The sequence below is a fragment of the Cetorhinus maximus genome, chromosome 14 (genome assembly GCF_964194155.1).
Source record: "Cetorhinus maximus chromosome 14, sCetMax3.hap1.1, whole genome shotgun sequence".
In the NCBI taxonomy this organism is placed as follows: Eukaryota; Metazoa; Chordata; class Chondrichthyes; order Lamniformes; family Cetorhinidae; genus Cetorhinus; species Cetorhinus maximus.
Window position 1 is genome coordinate 8963053 of NC_135892.1, and position 21801 is coordinate 8984853.

At 49.5% G+C, this 21801-nt stretch overlaps 1 protein-coding gene across 1 annotated transcript in view; it reads left to right on the forward strand.

Annotated features, from left to right (window-relative positions):
* The window catches only part of sptlc3 (serine palmitoyltransferase, long chain base subunit 3), a 115833-nt gene that overhangs the window by 65923 nt on the left and 28109 nt on the right, over nucleotides 1–21801 (forward strand). The window contains exons 5-6 of the mRNA XM_078556462.1: nucleotides 4277–4401; nucleotides 9276–9369. Of these exons, the coding sequence (XP_078412588.1) occupies nucleotides 4277–4401; nucleotides 9276–9369 (219 nt within the window). The remainder of the gene's footprint in view (nucleotides 1–4276; nucleotides 4402–9275; nucleotides 9370–21801) is intronic.

A 21801-nucleotide genomic window follows, 5' to 3' on the forward strand; every position in this document is an offset into this window, starting at 1 on the left:
CTCTCTCTGTGCCCCTCTCTCTCTCTGCCCCTCTCTCTCTCTGCCCCTCTCTCTCTCTGCCCCTCTCTCTCTCTGCCCCTCTCTCTCACTGTCACTGCCCCTCTCTCTCACTGTCACTGCCCCTCTCTCTCACTGCCCCTCTCTCTCACTGCCCCTCTCTCTCTCCGCCCCTCTCTCTCTCCGCCCCTCTCTCTCTCCGCCCCTCTCTCTCTCCGCCCCTCTCTCTCTCCGCCCCTCTCTCTCTCCGCCCCTCTCTCTCTCCGCCCCTCTCTCTCTCCGCCCCTCTCTCTCTCCGCCCCTCTCTCTCTCCGCCCCTCTCTCTCTCCGCCCCTCTCTCTCTCCGCCCCTCTCTCTCTCTCTCTACCCCTCTCTCTCTCCGCCCCTCTCTCCACCCCTCTCTCTACCCCTCTCTCTCTCTCCGCCCCTCTCTCTCTCCGCCCCTCTATCTCTCCGCCCCTCTCTCTCTCTGCCCCTCTCTCTCTGCCCCTCTCTCCCTCTCTCTGCCCCTTTCTCTCGCTCTCTCTGCCCCTCTCTCTCTCTGCCCCTCTCGCTCTTTCTCTGCCCCTCTCTCTCTATCTTTCTCTCTCTTCGATGGGCCAAAGGACCTTTTTCTGTGCTGTAGACCTCTCTGACTCTCTGCCTCCCCCTCTCTCTCTGCCTCCCTCACTCTGCCACTCTCTTCTTCTCTGCCCCCCTCTCTCCCTGCCCCTTTTTCTCGCCCTCTCTCTCTGACACACAACCTGACACTTTTTCTTGGCATTTCCCCATTCGGATCATATTGTTGCCAAGTTATTAATCTCGATTCTCTCACTGTTCCCTAAATGGTGCAGTCAGTCAGCCCTCTGATTGTATTTCTGATTTTAATCATCTCACAACCCAAGTTCCCTGCTCTTGCTCCTATCGTAAATTATTACCAACTGCAACAACTTGCATGTATGTGGCACCTAGGAGGCTGTAAAGTACCCCAAGGGAATTCCTAGAGGTGTCACAAGGAAGATGGATGCCAAGGCCAAGGCGATAGAAAGGGATGGACATAGGCTTGGTCAAAGCTGTGGGCATTAGGGTGTCAAAGGTGGAAGGGGGATGGGTTTAAGGGTGGGAATTCTTGAGTATAGAGCCTAGATGACTGGCAGGAGCGGGCGTGGGGAGGGGAGGGGAGGGAGAGACGCACAAGAGGCCTTAGACACTGGAGAGTCCTGGGGGCTGTAGAGCTGGAGGAGGCCCCTGAGGTAAAGAAGGGTGAGGCCTTGAAGGGAATGAAACATGAAGATGAACATTTGAAGCTTGAGGGTCGGAGGAGGAGGAACCAGTGTAGGTCAGGAAGGAGAGGAGAGATGGGTGAGCAGCACTTGGAGTGGGAAGGGCCACAAGTTTCAGCTGAGCTGTACATTAGGGCACAGAGGATCGGATGTACGACAGAGAGCTTTGGAACAGTGGAGTCATGGATGGGAGCTTCGGAAGCGGAGGCGGACAGCGTTCCGGAAGCGGAAGCGGAAGCGGGAGGTCTCTGTGGGGGAGGGTGGGTCGGAAGCTCAGTTTCGGATCCAGCCGGCCGGCGGCTGAGGTCAGCCTGATCCCACCCGGGGTGTTGGCTGAGGAGGGGAATGGGATTGGAGGCCAGGATGCGGAGTTTCTGGAGGGCTGGGGAGGAGGGGGGTGGGGAGCAGTGTTGAAGACGTCAGCTTTCCTAGTGTTTAATCGGAACCGGTCCAAGACTGGGTGTGGGGAGTGGGGGGGGTGTGGGGGTTATGGGAGGTGTCACCAAGCAGTTGCGCAGTATAGAGGCAGTGGAGAGGTAGGAGTTGCTCTGTGGATAGTGGAAAAACAAAGACCACCCAGGCCCCGCCAAAGCACTTTACAGCCAAGTAAACAGTTTTGAAGTGTAGTCCCTGTTGTAATGTAGGAAACATGGCAGCCAGTTTGTGCACAGCAAGATCCCACAAACAACGATGTGATAACAGCCAGATAATCTGTTTCTGATTGAGGGATTAAACATTGGCCAGGACACCAGTGATAACCACCCCCCTGCTCTTCTTCAAAATAATGCCATGGGGTTTTTTTTTTGCATTCACCCCACTAGGCCAATGGGGACCCCAGTTTAGTGTCTCATCTGACCACGCAGCACTCCCCCAGCGCTGCACTGGAGCGTCCGCCTTGGTTTGGTGTGGGCCGAGTCCTGGACCGGGACTTGAACCCGCAACCTTGTGACTCGGAGGCTTGGGTGCTACCAGCTGAACTACAGCCAACCCCAGATAAATGCACCTCCCTTTGACAGGCTTTTCCAGCGCTCATTTTCCTGAAGTTAGCTGGGACAGCAGATTCGACAGTACAGCCAATAAATGCCTGACTAACCCAGAACGTCGGCTGCTGCCTTGGTCACCCGCCCAGTTGGCGTGTTTGGCGGTATCAGTGGGACTGCGCCAAGCGAAGGAATGCCGGGAGTGATCAGCAGCAAGTATGTCCAAACTGGTGACACCCAGGCCCCACATGCAGCTCGGGTCCTGTGCAGGCCCTGGCACGCCCTCTACCTGACCAGAGCTGCAACCAGCTCCCTGTGCTGATGACCCGGAGAGCTGGATGCAGGGCTGTGCCGCCGGGAACTCCTGCCGGCGCTGACTCGGCCTGTCCAGTCGCGGTGATGGGTTCACCCGCGGCCGGAAGCGTAGGGCCCACCTCCTGGTGGACTTGCTGAGCCCTGGGGGGTGATGCATGTGACGTGCCTCAGAGACGTACCTGAGTGGCCTGGTCGGTGGGCCCAGCTCCGATTAACCAGAGTGACACCAGGACTAACAGGATTAGATTGTGAGGACAGGCTGTGTAGCGAAGGCTTGTGTTTCCTGGAATACAGGGGATTCAGGGTGGTCTAACTGAGGTGTCTAAATGATTTGTTAGCGTAGAGAGGGTGAAACTATCTCCTCCAGTTGGGGGCATGAGTACAGAACGTAAGCAAAGCAACCTTAAAATTAGGACCGGACCATTCAGGGCTGAAGTTAGGACGTACATCTTCACACAGAGGGGAGTGGAAATCTGGGACTATAACCGCACCCCCCCCCTCAACCACCAAAATAAATGCTAAGACTAGAGGGTCAACTGAAAACTTCAACACTGAAAGGGATAGATTCGTTGTAATTCGAGGTTAGTAGGGGGTTACAGACTGCAGGCGGGTAGGTGGAGTTAAGATACAGATCAGCTATGATCTAATTGAATGGTGGGACATGCTTGAGGGGCTGAAGGGTCTCCTCCTGTTCCTCTGTTCAGCTGCCATCACACACCAGGTGTTGGGCTGCTTCATCGTCTGCCTGCAATCTCGTGCTTGTATTTTCTCCTTTCCCCTTTTTTTATTGCTCATCACCTCTCAGCCCACTTCCCCTTTCAACCTCTGCAAAGGCCACTAAGGGGTGGCAGTGTGACAGAATCGCAGAACTGTTACAACACAGGGGGGGCCATTCCTGACTGCGCCCGCTCTCCGAATGAGCAATGCCCTTAGTGCCATTCCCCGGCCTTCTGCCCATAACCCTCTCGATTGAACCTGCCTCCACCACTCTCTCAGGCAGCGCGTTCCAGATCCTAACCACTCGCCGCCCCCCATAGCTTCACTTACCAATTACCTTCAACCTGCGCCCTCTCGTTCTCGATCCTTCCACCAAATGGGAACAGTTTCTCCCTGTCTACTCTGTCCGGTCCCCTCATGATTTTGGACGCCTCTGTCAAATCTCCTCTCAGCACCCCCCTTCTCCAAGAAGAACAGCCCCAACTTCTCCGATCTATCTACGTAGCTGAAGCCTTTCCAGAGGTGACAGTCGTTTTCATTGTCCACATCACCTTAAATTTTGTTTGCCTGCAATTCTGTTTCTCAGTGCCCAGTGCGCACCCTCTGCTCATAGGATGACCTGTGAACGTTGAGTGCCATTTGCAGACTTTTATTTGTTCCCGGGTGAACTGTGGTTCTGTCGCAACATTTGGATTTGTGCACAGCAAGCTCCCACAAACAGCTAATTGACAGTGACCTGGCACTCTTGCTCTTGGCTGAGGGGTAAATATTTGACTTTCTTCCTCCCTATTTCAGCCTAAAATACCATGCTGCAATGCCACTAAACCCCTGACAGTGAATCTCCACACACTGGGTGCATGTACCCATCCCGTTGCTATGGACAGATTATAAACTCCTGGATATAAACTCAAGAGTGGCTCACACTTTACACCGCTATGGTTACGTGGCTAGTGTGAGGAAACGTCAACTATCTATTTAATCGGCTCCTTCTGATTTGTTTTGCAGGTAACCTTGACAAGCACATTCAGCTCGAAAGTTTAGTCGCCCAGTTTTTGGGAGTGGAGGCAGCGATGACATTCGGGATGGGTTTTGCAACCAATTCGATGAATATCCCGGCTTTGGTTGGGAAGGTGAGTTTGCTGCCTGTGATCTGCCAGATCGAACACGCCGGAATTTAGCAGAACGAGAGGCGATCCCATTGGAACACGCAAGATTCTGAAGGGTAGACACTGAGAGATTGTTTCCTCTGGTCGGGGGGTCTAAAACACAGCCTCAGGATAAGGGGCCGATCGTCTAGGACTGAAATGAAGAGAAGTTACTTCACTCAACGGGTTGTGAGTCTTTGGAATTCTCCATCCCGGGTGGGTTGTGGATGCTCCATCGTTGAATACATTTAAGGCTGGGATAGATTTTTAGTCTCTCAGGGAACTTAGGGATATCGGGAGCGGGCGGGAAAGCGGAGTTGAAGCCCAAGATCAGCCATGATCGTATTGAATGATGAAGCAGGCACGATGGGCCATACGTTCCACTCCTGTTTCTTATATCCTTGTGAATTTCCCTGCAAATCCCTTTTTGTTATCTAACGTAAATCCTCTCACGCACTTGAGAAAAAAGTGTGTTTAAAAATAAGGGGTCGCCCAGTTGAAACAGAGACGAGGCAAATTCTTTTCTCTCTGAGGGTCGTGAGTCTTTGGAGCTCTCTTCCTGAAAAGGAGGTAGAAGCGAGAGTCTTTGAATATTTTTAAGGCAGAGGTGGATAGATTCTTGGGGGTGATAGGCTATCGGGGGGGTAGGTGTGATGCAGATTTGAGGTTGCTATCAGATCAGCCATGATCTTATTAAGCGACGGAGCAGGCTCGAGGGGCCGAATGGCCTACTCCTGCTTCTTGTTCTTTTGAAATATTGTTAAATCCCTTTTTAGCCTTGAGCTCCCCGCTATCTGTTGTACCCCGTCAATCCCAGACACAATGGAGAGAAAACCTCTTTCTAGGCTCTGGCAATTGGAGCAAACACAAAGAACAGGAGAAAAGGAAAGGAATCTGTATGCCAGAGAGAATGACATAACTCCACTTTTAGAATAATTTTTCTTTCTACTTACATGGGATGTGGGCACCACTGGCAGGGCCAGCATTTGTTGCCCATCCCTAATTGCCCTTGAACCCAGTGGCTTGTGAGGCCATTTCGGAGGGCAATAAAGAGTCAACCACATGGCTGTGGGCCTGGAGTCAGGTGTAGGCCAGACCGGGTAAGGGAGGCAGATTTCCTTCCTCAAAGGGTATTAGAGAACCAGATGGGTTTTTACAACAGTCGGTGATAGTCACCATTACTGAGTCTCGCTTTCAATTCCAGGATGAGCGAAAATTGCCTCCAATTAAATATTGAGAAGACTGAAGCCAGTGTTTCTGGTCCCCTCTCCAAGTTCCGTTCCTTAGCTACCGACTCCATCCCTCTCCGTGGCAACAGCCTGACATTAAGCCAGCTTGTTCGCAACCTTGCTGTAACCTTTGACCCCAAGATTGGCCTCTGATTTCATATTCGTGCCATCACTGCCTATTTCCACCTTCCGGACATTACCTGACCTCGCCCCTGTTCAGCTCATCTGCTACTGAAACCCTCACTCATGCTCATGTTGCCTCTAGGTTTGACTATTCCAGTGCACTCCTGGCTGATTCTTCAAACTCTACCCTCTACAAACTCGAGCTCATCCAAAACTCTGTTGCCCCGTGTCCTTCCTCACACCAAATTCCATTTACCTCTTACCCCTGTGGTCAGTAACCTACATTGGTTCCCACTGAACCAGCACATTGATTTTTTATAAGATTCTCATCCTAGTTTTCAAATCCCTCCATGGCCTCACCCCTCACTATCTCTGTAATCTCCTCCAGCCCCACAACCCTCCGAGATCTCTGCGCTCCTCTAACTCTGGCCTCTTGAGCATCCCTGATTTTTGTCGCTCCACCATTGGTGGCCATGCCTTCAGCTGCCTGGGCCCCAAGCTCTGGAATTCCCTCCCTACACCTCTCCGGGTCTCTACCTCCCTTCCTTCCATTAAGACACTCCTTACAACCCAATTCTTTGACCAAGCATTTGGCCATCTGACCTCATATCCCCTTATATTGCTCGGTGTCATACTTCGTTTTATGAAGCTCCTGTGAAACCCCTTGGGACATTTCATTACATTGAAGGCGCTATATAAATATAATTGTTGTCGTCATCATCATCTAATCCATTTGAAGCAAACTCTGTTTGTACACGAATGGTTAATTATGGTTTAAAGGGATCGCCATAGAAACAATTATTCTTCTGCAATGTAATGTTGCAGCTCACATCAAAACTCATCCTTGCGCCCCTGCAATGCATCATGGTGAAGGTCACTCACACACTCTCACTCTCATACTCACTCTCACACACTCCCACACTCTCACTCACACACATACACTCTCACTCTCATACTCTCACACACACACATACACACACTCTCACTCACACACACACACATACACACACTCTCACTCACACACGCACATACACACACTCACTCTCATACTCACTCACACACTTCCACACTCTCACTCACACACATGCACTCTCACACTCTCACTCACACACACTCTCACTCACACACTCACTCTTACTCACTCACACGCACACTCACTCACACACACACACTCTCTCTCACACACACTCACACTCTCACTCACTCACACTCTCTCACACATACACACACTCTCACGCACACTCACTCTCACACACACACTCACTCTCACACTCACTCTCTCACACTCTCTCACACACACAAACACACACACTCACACACACTCACTCACTCACTCACTCACTCTCTCACTCTCACTCACTCTCTCGCTCACTCTCACACACACTCTCTGTCTCACACACACTCTCTCACACACACACACACTCTCTCTCTCTCACACACACACACACAATCGAGCTGTCCTCTGATGAAGAGAGCGGAGTGGCTTTTAATTGCTGCTTCATTCCTCTCTCACATGGTCCTGTCTCTCGGGGCACATTGACAAGTAGCAAACAATAACTTCCCTGAAAATTTCCTCTCATTACCGGGAACACATAACAACGCAGGCACTGTGGGAAACGTTAAGGTCCCTGTCTTCCTTTGCTTTGGCTCCAGTTTGTACTGACCATAACCTATCAACTCTTGATATGTTACCGTCGTGGGGAAGCTGACAGGTTTATCTATTTTGGTTACACATTGTGCACATTGAACACTCGAGGGACAGGTGTAGAACAGAGAGCAGGCAGGCTAATAGCTCTCTCAACTCCATACAATGTTCACCTACAGGAGGACCTCCCCTATTGAATGGGGAATTACACACCACACTCCCTGTTGTGGAATCTGTCTTCCCTTGGACCCAGACCCACAGAGCAGAAGTCTTCTCTTATGCTCAATGTCGAAATAATTGGCAAAAGGAGTAAATGTGTGGTGAGGAAAAACCTTTTCACCCACAGGGTGGTTGGAGTCTGGATCAAACTTCCTGAAAGGGTGCTGGAGGCAGGTTCGAACAGGTCATTCGAAAGGGAATTGGATTGTTACCTGAAAAGAGAGAATGTGCAAGGTTTCGGGGATAGGGCAGAGGAGAGGGATGAGGTGGAATGCTCTTTCAGAGAGCCAGTGCAGACTCAATGGGCCGAATGGCCTCCTTTTGCACTGTATAGATACTGTGATTCCGTGAGCGTCCTGTGAAAAATGAGTTTGAGGCAACATCAGCACCTACCCCCTCCCTTTCCTTGGGACATCACAAAGCGACCCCCAATTCACCTGTTCCCACATCGGCAATTTTCATGGTGTCTCAACATGAGATTTTTTAAAAATTCTTTCACAGGATGTGGACATCGCTGGCAAGGCCAGCACTTATTGCCCATCCCTAATTGCCCTTGAGAAGATGGTGGTGAGCTGCCTTCTTGAACCGCTGCAGTGCATGTGGTATAGGTACACCCACAGTGCTGTTAGGGAGGGAGTTCCAGGATTTTGACCCAGCGACAGTGAAGGAATGGCGACATATTTCCAAGTCAGGATGGTGTGTGGCTTGGAGGGGAACTTGCAGGGGGTGGTTTTCCTATGTGTTTGCTGCCCTGACCTTCTATGTAGTACAGGCCGCGGGTTTGGAAGATGCTGTCAAAGGAGCCTTGATGAGTTGCTGCAGTGCATCTTGTAGACGGTACACACACTGCTGCTACTGCGGAGGGAGTGAATGTTTATGAATGGGATGCTGATCAAGCGGGCTGCTTTGTCCTGGACAGTGTTGAGTGTTGTTGGAGCTGTACCTATCCAGGCAAATGGAGACCACAATCATGACTTGTGCCTTTGAGATGGTGGACAGGCTTTGGGGAGTCAGGAGGTGAGTTAGTCTTTGCAGGATTCCTAGCCTCTGACCTGCTCTTGTAGCCACAGTATTGATATGGCTGGTCCAGTTCAGTTTCTGGTCAATGGTAACCCCCCAGGAAGTTTATAGTGGGGGTTTTGGCGATGGTAATGCCATTGAACATAAGAAATAGGAGCAGGAATAGACCATCATCAAGCGGAAATGGGAGATTGCTAATGTTTACCTAATGAAGAGCAGAGAAAGAAAGTTACCATCCCATCAGCCTGAACCGGGTTAAAATTAGCCCTTAAACATGACATGTGGGCCCCCAAATCCTTAATCATCCCTGAAGCATTTCACAGGTGATATGCTGAGGAACTCAGGAGGATTGCATTCATCTCAGTTTCAATTTGGCCCTTGAATGGCTCATTCACGAACATCCAGACAATTTACTGTGGATTTCTAATTCGGCTTAAACAGTGGAAATTCCTTGGGGGAGGTGGTGGGGGAAGCAAATCTCTCTCCACCACCCCTCAACCCTCCCCAAATCCGAAATCCCTGCCTCTTTTTACAGGTGCTCTTGCCTCGCTGAAGTGAAGCGGTTAGGTCGAGTGTAAGCTCCCAGGATGTTTTACCCTCTTCCCTTGTCTCTCTCTGCCCAGGGCTGCCTCATCCTGAGCGATGAGCTGAACCACACTTCTCTGATCCTGGGTGCACGTCTGTCAGGAGCCACCATCCGAGTCTTTAAACACAACAGTGAGTAATGACACCGCTTCGCTTTTCAGCTGAGAAACCTGAGGCGTTTTCCTGGCTGCTTATTTTTCATGTCGGAATCGGCCAGCTGGACTGATGGAGTTGGTGAGCGCGTGAGGAGTGATTATAATTTAGGGGATTAGTTACCCTTAAGCTACTAGTGTAAAGGTCAAGTAATTTTTACACATTGTTCAACCTCACCTGGGCCCCCCCAGTTTAGATTTACGTCTTTCCCAGAATCGTGGAACTCAGCCCATCGTGCCAGCGCTAGTTCCTTGGTTGAATTATTCAATTATTTCTGCACCCCACAGTCCTGTAATTTTATCTAATTCGCTTTTGAATGTTACTGTTGAATCTGCTTCCACCGCCCGTTCAGGCAGCGCATTCCAGATCTCAACAACTCGCTGCGCAAAAGAAATTTTTTCTTCATGTAGCCTCTGAGTGTTTTTGCCATTCACCTTGAATCTGATGCCCCTGGTTACCGACCCTTCTACCGCTGGAAACAGTTTCTCCTCCTTTCCTCCTCCTCCTCCCGGTACCATGCCCTCAGATGGCGTTGGCGACCATGGACTTCCATTGGATTGGTCCACGATTATGCTTGGCAAAGTGGTTGACCGTTGCCTTCTGCAGTATGGCTGACCAGGAAACTCTCCCCCTCTTACCGCCCGCCATCGGGCGTATTGGAAAGATTTACAGGCTGATAGTCAACCCATTTGTCCACATTATGAACGTGGCCATCAAGCCTCCAAAGTGGGACTTGAACCTGGAACCATCTGTCCCAGAGGTGGGGACACTATCCACCTCGCCACAACTCCTCCCCCACTTATTTACTCTATCAAAATCTTCATGGTTTTGAACGCTTCTGTCAGATCTCCCCCTTAACCTTCTCTGCTCTAAGAACAATCCCAGCTTCTCCAGCCTCTCCACATTAACTGAAACCCCTCATCCCCTGGTACCATTTGAGTAAATCTCCTTCACACCCTCTCCGAGGCCCTGAAATCCTTCCTTAAAGTGTTTGGTGCCCAGAATTGGGTCCTGTTTTCATATGTATGTTTTATTTCTCAGTGCGTTTTCTCTCTCATTCAGAAAGTATAGTTCCTGGTACCTGCTGATGCCATTAGCTGCTTCATTTGCCCAGGTGGCCATTCTTCTTATGTAGGTCCTCACTAACAGAGAAATTGGGCGGAATCTTCTGGTCTTAGAAGCTGGTCGGGCATCAGGGCAGTTTTCAGGCCCACTCCCAATGGTTTCTGCATCCCACCCCCCACCCGCCCAATATTCCCAAAGGCAACCAATTAAGAGGCCCCCCATGCGTTCGCCATCCAATCAGGGTGGGTTACCGAAGGCCCAATCAGAAGGCCCGAGCATGTGGATGACCGGCCACCCCACCAGGAGAGGTGGGCGCTGCTGAGGTAGGAAGGAGAAGAGCGACGGTGCCTCATGGTGGAGGTGCTCTCTCAAAGCATACAGGAATGTCAAAATGAAGCATGGCTACTGCTGGCTGGTTATCATTGTGGAGGAGGTTTGCCTATGGCTTTGGCCTCCTCTGATCCCCCTGCTTCCAGGATTGGGGGAGGAGGGGGGCTGATTTAAGAGCAGGCGCGATGGTACCTGCCAGGATTCAGCCTCAGCGGGCGGTCTACCTGATGTCACAAATACCCCTACAGCAGCAGCGCCCTCGTCACCAATTAGACCCTCATTGGGTTCCCAACAATGCCACTGTGCACCCAACTCCACCAAGAACACTCAGAGGTGGCAATGCATCAGAGTGCTGAACCACCTGGCATTTGTTCCCACCCCCCCAGCCTCCATGGTGACAGGAAGATTCCACCCCTCACAACCCAGAACCAAGCCTAAAGACCGATGCCCATCCTTCGGCGCATCCCATGTTTTAATCACTCCACCACAGGTGGCTTCAGTTGCCTGGATTTGAAGCCCTCGAATTCCCTCCCTAACCCCCTCCGCCTCTCTCTCCTCCATTAAGATGCTTCTTTAAACCCAGCCCTTTGACCAAGCTTTTGACCGCCTGCCCTAGCATCCCCTTATGTGCCTCGGCATCAGATTTTGTTTGATAATGCTCCTGCGCAACACCTTGGGTTTACTACACTGGAGGTGCTGTATACATATCACCGAAAAGAGAGACATGTTGCTGAAGCTTTTCACCCCGCACTCATCAGGACAACTGCAAGAATGCCAAATTTCAAAAGCTCACCACAATTTATACTGCAGGAGAAAAGGGCGCTGATTGGTTGGCAAGTGGATTCCAATTGGCCACGGCTTTGCCATGGAGAAAGCAATGGTGAACCATAGGTTCCCCAAGTTCCCACGTAATTCCAAAAAGGCACACGGCTTGGATATTCAGTTCTGTCCTACCAATAAATATAAATTGTTGTTGTAGTACATCCCCGGCATTTGTGGCGCTGTTGAGCCGGCTCTGTTACTTTATAATCAAATGAAGGCGTGGACTTTCAGCGTGGCCAGTTCCTCTGCCGCTGGCGCACGAGGGTCACGTGTCCCAGTCTTTCTCAAAGTCCGTCCTTTTGCCGATTGTAGGACCGGAGGTAACGTGATGGGACGCGTCCTCGGGAGCCCACCTCAAAAACGTAGGCGTGCACACGGGAGGGGGGGTTCCGATTCAGCAGAAAGGCTGGAACTTGGGGCGCTCGAGCTGTGTCGATCTGAATGGAAGAGTGATAAAGATCAGACAGCTGTGGGAGTTAGCGTGCTGAGGTCTTGTACTATAAAACGTTGTCTATAATATATGTGTGATATTAAACAGGGTGTTTAGAAAGTCCTCGAACGACTTAAAATCTTAGTAACTTTGGACATGCACAGGATAGAAACGCACTGTAAATAACATCTGAAAGCAAACTCCATGAAGCTTTATTTTTTTTCTTTGTTCTTTCACGGGGTGTGGGCATTACCGGCAAGCTCAGCATTTGTTGCCCGTCCCTAATTGCCCTTGAGCCATTTCGAAGGGCAGCTAAGAGTCAACCACATTGCTGTGGGTCTGGAGTCACATGTAGGCCAAGACCGGGTAAGGACAGCAGATTTCCTTCCCTAAAGGGACATTAGTGAACCAGATGGGTTTTTACAACACTCAGTGATTGTTGTCATGGTCACCATCACTGAGACTCGCTTTCTATTCCAGATGATGGGATGGGACCGTGGTGGGATTTGAACTCATGTCCCCAAAAGTATTAGCCTGGATTTCTGGTCCAATGGCATCATCACTACGCTACCCCATACTTAACACCATATAGTTCACATTTCTAGGGTTCAATATTCTATTTCTTCTATTGTGATACGTCGGTTAGTCCGATTTTCCAAGATTTCACCTTCTCCCCTACTCTCGCCATTTTCAATCAGCTCCAGCAAGACTATCGCAGTGATAAAATTAAAAACACGGCGAGTGGGATTAACTGCTTTTCTCTTCAAAAGAAGAGGACCTGACTCAGTGGGTCAAATGGCCTCCCTCTGTTGCTGCACTCTTTTATGATCCTTTTACATTTACCAGTAGATTTGATTGTTTTTCCCTGTGGTTGCTATGTCAGTTTTAAACACCATTCAGTAGTGCAAGACCATCACAATGCCACTGGGCGCTGCAGTATTTCTTCTTGTGAGGCTGCGTTACTTCTGAGGCTGGTGCTTTTGTCTTGGTGGAGACCAACTGATTAATGATTATATAACTAGACCAACTTTACACAAATCAAAGAATAGAAGTGTGCCTGCCTGATTTGTGCACTTTTTTAACTCTCAACAATTCATGAAGCTTTTTCATTTGCCACTGTTCCAGAGGAAATAGGAGTAGGCTATTCGGCCCCTCGAGCCTGTCCTGTCATTCAACTAGGTCATCTGATCTTCCACCTCGACCCAATTTTCCCACTCCGTCCCCATACCCCTTGCTATCTTTAATATCTAGAAATCTATCGATTCCTGTCTAGAACATAATGACTGAGCCTCCACAGCCCTCTGGGGTAGGGAATTCCGAAGATTCACCACCCTCTGAGTGAAGAAATTCCTCCTCATCTCAGCCCTAAATGGCCTTGGCCCCGCAACTTGAGACACTGTTTTCTGGTCCCTCTCTCCTAATGTAATCGATTGATTTTAAACACCACTAGTCTCTTTGCCTGATTTTCACGGTGGTCTGTTGGTCGAATTTAGACATAGTTGAAAGCAAAATACTGCGGATGCTGGAAACCTGAAACAAAAATAAAAATACCTGGAAAAACTCAGCAGATCTGACACCATCTGCGGAGAGGGATACAGTTGACGTTTCGAGTCCGAATGACTCTTCATCAGAACTAAGGAAGTAGAGAAATGAGGTGACATATAAGCTGGTTGGGGGGGGTGGGACAGGTAGAGCTGGATAGGGGGCCAGTGATAGGTGGAGGCAAAGAAGAGATTGCCAAAGATGTCATAGACAAAAGGACAAAGGGGTGTTGACAGTGGTGATATTATCTAAAGGATGTGCTAATGGGGACATTAAGGGTAGCAAGCAGGACAAGACATAGCTGCTACACTTGCTGATTGGGCCATCACTGCACAGTCAACGGGCAAAAGAGCATATCTGAATTGTAGCTTAACATCTGTAAAAGCAGATTAGACAACAACAGCAATTTGCATTTACACAGCGCCTTTAATGTTGTAAAATGCCTCCCAAGGCACTTCACAGGAACGTTACCAATAAGCCTTTGATACCGGACCCCACCCCCGTGAGACACAGGGACAGGTTATCAAAAGCTTGTTCAAAGGAGGAGAGTGAGGTGGAGAGGTTTAGGGAGGGAATTCAAGAGCTTAGGGCCCAGGCAGCTGAGGGTACAGCAGCCCGTGGTGGAGTGATTAAAATGGGGGACGCACAATAGGCGTCACTCTCTCCTCCATTAAGACGCTTCTCAAAACCTACCTCTTTGACCAAGCTTTTGATCATCTGCCCTAATATCTCCTGATGTGGCTTGGCCTCAAATGTTCTTCAATAATACTCCTGCCTTGGGATGTTTTCCTGTGCTAAGATCCCTGTATTAGTGAGGGCGATTACTCACGATGTGTGAAAGGTGAGCGGCCAAAGGCTTCAGTGCATCAAGAGTTGGGACACCGGGCCATGAAGACCTGACCTGGAGACGGCCCATGTTCCTATTGAAATTCGAGCCAGTCCCAATAGTCAAGACACTGGAGGCCGTCAGCCAGCAGAGTCTGGAAGAGGAGTTAGCTGCAGCTTACAAATCAATATCGGAATGTTGAAAGTTATTGTGGGATCACAAAGCTGAGCAATTTCAGTAAGTTTTAAAACAGTGTCTCTACTAACTGGAGAGTTCCTTTTGGGGCAGTAAAGGAGTCAGCTGCTGCAGGCCTGTGTCAAAAAAAAAACCCATCTGATTTTAATGTTTCGCTGAAGCCCAGGCAACTCATTTGCCAAGGCTGCTGGCAAGTGTTGCTGAGTCCTCCCCCACCCCCACTGACATTGCCCCTGAGGACAGGACGGGTCAAAGAACAGTTCTTCAACTATATCTAAAGGCGTGTTAAAGCTTTGGACTCCGCTCAAAGCGATTGTTAGCGCCGCACATGGCACGGAAGCTGCTGACACAATTTTGGCTGTAATCTAGAGGGGAGACAAGAGTTGCCAACTCTGCTTGGGCATATTCTTGGACGTTTGACCTCTTGACCTTCTGCCACCGACTGCAACCCCCCCCGCCCCCAACCGTTAGTCTTGACTCAGTCAAACAGCCGCTTTTACACCCCGCCCACACCACCATCCCCCAAAGCAATTTATAACCGGTGAACAAAAGTGAAGGAAAAGTTTTAAAAATGCAATTATTATTATGATCTTTCTCCCTGGGTCGCTCACAGCCACGACCAGATCGTTCATCTTTAATTCCTGGAAACTCCAGGACGATCCTGGAGAGTTGGCAACCTGAGGGACGGGCCTCGTGTGGTGAGCTCGCTGACCACTCGGGAGCCACGATATAACGGTTGAATCAGTGCGAGGTCGGCCAGTCTCCTGGACCTTCCCCAAGCTGGCGCGCAGTTCCAAGTGCCAGCTTTGGTGGGCACTTGTCCCCTTTCCCTTGCGTAACAGCATTGCTGTGGGCTGACCTCACCACTGATTTAGCTGGGCAATTAAAAGGGAAACGCAGTGAGAATTTCGAGAGCGCTTGGAATTGAATGATCCTTCTCTGAGGGGGTGACGAGGGGTGTGGCGGCGGTGGGTATGCAATTACCTGACGCGGTGGTAAAAAAAAAATTATCTTATGTCTTTACTATTCTTATTTATCAGGGATTAGTCTGGTTTACAAAACCCTGACTTTGTTGCTGAATCTGAAATTCTTCCCCCCCCCACCCCTGCAAAGACTTTGTTTGTCTGCCAGTTGCCAATAACAGAGGACAGCAAAGCTTAGTGTTGCGTCGACACTGCATTTTATAATAATGTGTTCACACCTCAGTGTTTAGCAATCCCACTCATGAGCATGTTGCCAAAGGATTGATTATAACCTCATTACATAGCCACAGACTGACTGACTCGTTCTGACTCAGGCTCATTTTCAGCATAATAGAATCCGTACACTTAAATATTGTATTTTTTATACACACGTGACATGTCTGAAATTAGATTTGTTAACAAAGGCGCCCCTGCCCTCACTCACTTCATGTAGCTCCTCAGTCCCTCCGACGTATCTCCACTCCCCCTGCTTCAGCTTCTGGTGTGTGGCTGTCACAGACTAACATCTGTATTCTGCCAACATTTATGTGGTTAGTGCCAGCTAAACCAGGCCATGACCTACTGAAATAGTAGTCGTGGCAAAGAACAACTCATAAATGGAAATAATCTAGAGATGCAACTTGCAGATTCATTTTGTCCTCTTGAGCATCCCAGATTTTAATTGCTCCACCCGCTGGTGGCCCTGACTTCGGCTGCTGAGGCTGTAAGCTCTGGAATTGCCTTCCTAAGACTCTCCGCCTCTCTACCCCTTTCCCCTCCTTTAAGACACTCCTCAAAACCTACCCCTTTGACCAAGCTTTTGGTCATCTGCCCTAATATGTGGCTCGCTGTCACATTTTGTTTGACAATGTTCCCGTGAAGGGCCTTGACATGCTTCATTATGTTAAAGGCGCTATATGAATATAAGTTGCTGTGGTGGATTTTATGTTAATCTATGAATTAGTCTCTTTACTCCTTTCTCCTGCTTAATTATTTTCAATTAACGGTCAAACTCCATTGGTTGCTTTAATGCCTCACGGTCCCCCACCCCACCCCACAGCTCGTGTCTGAAGAAAAATATTCTTAGCGTGCATATGTTGGAGTTTTTGAGCATTTTAAAATCATCCCTTTGCTTCCACGACATTCTCCATTCAGCATGCTCCATGTAGAACCCTGAACTGTAACTGTTCGATATGAAGTCACACCAAACCCCAGCACAGAAACAGACCGTGCAGCCAAAGCTGCTCCAAGTGTTTATCCAGCTTCCCCTTAAACACGTCTGTACCATTCGCCTCGACCACTCCTTGGCCGATACCTTCTGCCGTCCCGGGTCACTCATCGTGGAGGATGCAGAGTCTACCAAAGAAACTCGGGCCGTGGTGTTATGAACTCGCTTTAAGGAGTATGGAGGAGCCATGAATGGATGTTCGTCTTTCTGAAAGCCCTTGTGTGGCTGGTAACGGATGCATGGATGTGAAAGCTGAGACCATCAAGAAGAGGCTCGAGCAAGAGCATTTGAAATGAAAGGACTCGACGTGTGTCATGGGCAGCCAAGCGGGCGAACGGCTGGGAGCTCGAGAAAGCCGGTGTTAAGAGGAACTTGTCTGAGGCTGTGATATCTAGGAAGCTCACGTACTTTGGACACATGATGTGATCAGGAGTGGAGTGTTTGAAAAAAAGGTAAAGCATCGGGAAAACATGCACAAGGAAGACCCAAAGTGGCATGGATGGATAATACCGGAACGTGGACTGGCCTCTCTATAGGACAGGCAGTGAGGGCAGCGGAGAATAGAAATCAGTGGAGAAAGATTGTTGGAATGAGGACGGACCTCCCTGTGGTAGGAAGTTCCATGTTCTCCCCACTCTCTGGGCAAAGAGGTTTCTCCTGAATTCCCTACTGAATTTTTTAGTGACTATCTTATTTTTATGCCCCTTAGTTTTTGAATTCCCTGACAAGTGGCATTATCTTTTCTGTCTATCCTATCAAACCACTTCATTTTAAAGACCTCTATCAGGCCATCGCTCAGCTTTCTCTCTTCTAGAGTAAAGAGCTCCAGCCTGTTGAGCCTTCCCTTATAGTTATTCAGAAGTTATGATAAACTTCTATAAAACACTGGCTCAGCCTCATCTGGGGCATTGCGTCCAATTCTGGGCACCACACTTCAGGAAGGTTGTGAAGGCATTAGAGAAAGTGCGGAGAAGATTCATGCGAGTGGTTGCGGGGATGAGAGACTCCAGTGATGTGGATAGATTGGAGAAGCTGGGACTGCTCTCCTTTGGAGAAGTCAAGGTTGAGAGGGGCTTTGATAGAGGTATTCAAAATCACCAGGGGTCTGGAGAGAGCAGATGGGGAAAAATTGTTCCCATTGGTGGAAGGGTTGAGGACTAGAGGACACTGAATTAAGGTGAATGGCAAAAGAAGTAAAGGTGAAGTGAGGGGAAACAGTTTTACACAGCAAGTGGTTAAAATCTGTAATGTGCTTGCCTGAGAGTGTGGTAGAAGCAGATTCAGTCATGGCTTTCGATAGAGAGTTAGATGATTATCTGAAAAGGGAAAACTTGAAGGCCTGCGGGTAAGGGCGGGAGAGTGGGACTAGCTGAATTGCTCTGGCAAAGAGCCAACACAGACATGACAGCCCAAATGGCCTCCTCCTGTGCTGTAACCAACCTATGGCCCTATAGCTTTAACCTCTCATCCATTGATCACCCTTGTAAGCCCTTTCTTGCATCTTCTGTAATATATCCTTTTTTATGATCCAGAGACCAGAATGGTGCAGAGTGCTCCAAGTGTAAGCTAACCAAAGCTCTACACACGTTTCACATACTTTCTCATTTAAATACGTTCACTGATTATTTGACTAAGTTTAGGGCAGTTGAGCAACTTATGTTTGCCTTGCCTCACTTTATTTTAAGCAATGTTTCTTCTTAAAAGAAAAGTTTAAAGGTTTCACATCGTAAAGTTAACGTGACTGAAAAGTTGGGTGTAGAGTTGGGATATCAAAGTCCCAGGAGTTTTCTCACTCGTTCGCACCTTTTTATCTTTGAAAGTTGACAAACCAGTTTTTCTATTGGTTGATACTTAGCCTGTGCAGCACGCTTTGTTTCCATTCGCTGGATGTGTGCATCGCTGGTCAGCATTTTCCATCTATACCTATAATTGCCATGAGGTAGGTGACGGTGAGCCGCCATCTTGAACCACTGCAGTCCGCGTGGGAGCTTGTGTTCCCCGTGGGTCAGCACCAGTATTTTAACACTGGATGATTTGTGGTGAGACAGAGGTTTGCTGCTGCACTGTGCCATGCTCAAAAGTGGCGAGTTTTGGCATCGACATTGACTTCTGGGTACAGTTAATACCTGCCCCCCCATCAGGAAAGCTTTGGGTGAAAGCCAAGTTCTTTGTCTGTCCGGAGCAGGGGCTAAGTCAGCATCGTGTGCCTATCCACCCTCACCTCAGACTCTTCAATGTCAAAGTGAGAAGAGCTTAACCTAGGAACATGTTACTTGCACATAAATACGACATTGAGTTGCACAGTATACAGTTTGCCTATTGAAAGGGCTGTCTTATAAGGAAAGATTAAGTAGTTTGGGCCTATACTCATTGGAGTTTAGAAGAATGAGAGGTGATCTTCTTGAGACATATAAGATCCTGAGGGGACTGAACAGGGTAGATGTTGTGAGTGGTGGAGGAATCCAGGACCAAGAGGCACAGTTTCAAAATAAGGGGTCTCCAATTTAAGACAGAGGTGAAGAGGAACACAAGAGCAAGATCACAAAGATTAGGAGCAGGAATAGACCGAGTGGCTCTTCGAGTCTGCCCTGCCGATCTTGGGTTTCAACTCCACTTTCCTGCCCGCTCCCCATATCCCTTGATTCCCCGAGAGACCAAAAATCTGTCTATCCCAGCCTTAAATATATTCAAAAATGGAGCATCCACAACCCTCTAGGGTAGGGAATTCCCAAAGGTTCACAACCCTTTGAGTAAAGTAATTTCTCCTGATCTCAGTCCTAAATGATCGGCCCCTTAGGCTGAGACTGTGCAGGGAAGCAAGGAATTACTCCTCTTCAAGTGATTTTATGAAGTCTTCTGCTGCAGTATGACTTCTGCCTTTAGTTTCCAGGCTCTTCTGTCTGGAGCTTTTTCTGGTGAATTTATTCTATGTTGGTGCTTCAGTTGGGAGCTTCTTTCAATTCAGAATCCATTGAATATTTTCTTTTTCTTAGTTTTTCAACATGCTTGTGAGATTGAGGGTTTTTTGACCCCCAGCTGCCACCATGTTGTAATGGTGTTGTTAACAGACCATGTCTGTTAAGGAAGTCTCCGTAGTTTTCTGTATGTTAACAGCAAGTCTTTGTTAACTACTTGTAACTATATACATATATACAGTAAAGGGTATAGGCAAGGAGCTATCTCCATCTCTAGATCTTAACACGTCTCCGGCCAACACCACACTGACCCTAGCCCTGGGTCGTGTGCCTTCTTACATCACTATGTGAGCGGTACTCACGTTAATCCTGTATATACCAGACCTTTATATTATAGTAAGTCTGTGGAATTCTCTTCCTCAGAGAGCAGTGGAGGCTGGGTCATTGAATGTATTCAAGCCTCAGTTAGACAGACAAGGGAGTCAAGGGTTATGGTGGACAGGCAGGAAAATGCCGCTAAGGCCACAATCGGATCAGCCATGATCTTATTGAATGACGGAGCAGCTCAAAAGGCCGACTGGCCTATTCCTGCTTCTAAGTCTTATGTCCTATGAGCACAATATCCACTTCTGACCAAAGGCCATCGACCTGAAACGTTGGTCTGAATTTGACCCACGGCCTTTGGAACCTTGACATCAGGCTGAAAAGCCCCTCCCCCCCCCCCCACCACTAGCAGCAGGACCACCTCGGCAGTTTTACTGCGGGCGTGCTCCTGATTGGCCGCCCGCCAGCCCCCTGTCCAATTAAGGATGGTGGGTGGGCTCCTGATGCTGCTGGCCCAATCAGAGGGAGAGTTCGGAGCTGCAGAGACCTCAAAAGTCTCCCGACAGTGAAGCGGAAGAGAATTTATTTTTTTTTTACGGGGCACATGGGTCAGAGGGTAAACCCCCTCCAGTAATTTGTTGGTCCTGCGAGTGGGGGTGGGGGCGGTGGTGTGAGGGTGGGGGCGGTGGTGTGGGGGTGGGGGCGGTGGTGTGGGGGTGGGGGCGGTGGTGTGGGGTGTTGTTGCCTTCCTGACCCACGGGCCCTTTTCTGTGCCATGAAGCCTCCAATTTCAATGGTCCATCTCACCTACCTCCCACCACCCCCCAACCCCGGGCTGTCACAAGGAGGCCACCTCCATTAAGCTGACGTCCTCCCCACGTGGTGAGGCATCATCCCCGCCATTGCCAAAATGCAGACGGCTTCATAAAATGGCCCTCAACATGGCCGCCCTGTATGCAAATGGGCTGCCCAATTCCTGAGCCCAGACATCCAATCCACATCACAGCCCACCACTGCGCAAATACCCTGACCAATGGGACTGACGCCCCACCACAACACCGTCCCCACCCCCCCACCACAACACCGCCCCCCCACCACAACACCGCACCCCCCCCACCACAACACCGTCCCCACCCCCCCACCACAACAACCCCACCCCCCCACCACAACACCGCCCCCCCACCACAACACCGCACCCCCCCACCACAACACCGCCCCCCCCCCCCCCCCCACCACAACACCGCCCCCCCCCCCCCCCCCCCCCACCACAACACCCCCCCCCACCTCCTAGCCCACCACCTGTGGTGGGGGTTGGCAGTAAAGTTCAGCCTCTCCTCTCTGTTCCTCTCACCACCGTCACTGCCTGACCCGCTGCGTAGATCCAGCATTTTCCGTTTTGAACACAGTTCACTCAAACAGTTGCACCTTGTTCTCAGCTGCTGACTGTAGTCACTATTTCGTTGCTTCTGCATTGACCCCAGGGTGTGTTGTTCCTCCGGGTGTGACGTTCTCCAAACAGAGGATAGCAGATAACGTGGAGCAGATATATAAATACTGCTTTGGTGCCGGCTGTCACAGTCTAAAATGACATTATTAAAAATGTGACCGTTTGGAGCCTGTCGCTGTCTTTTAGCCACTGTTGATGCATCAAGAATTTTCGGATTGAACAATCTGAAAGGATCCATCAGCTTATCAAGCTGGGAGGTTGTGAAAATAAGACGGAAAATTCCAATAACGCCTAGCAGGTCAGGCAGCATCTATGGAGCGAGCAA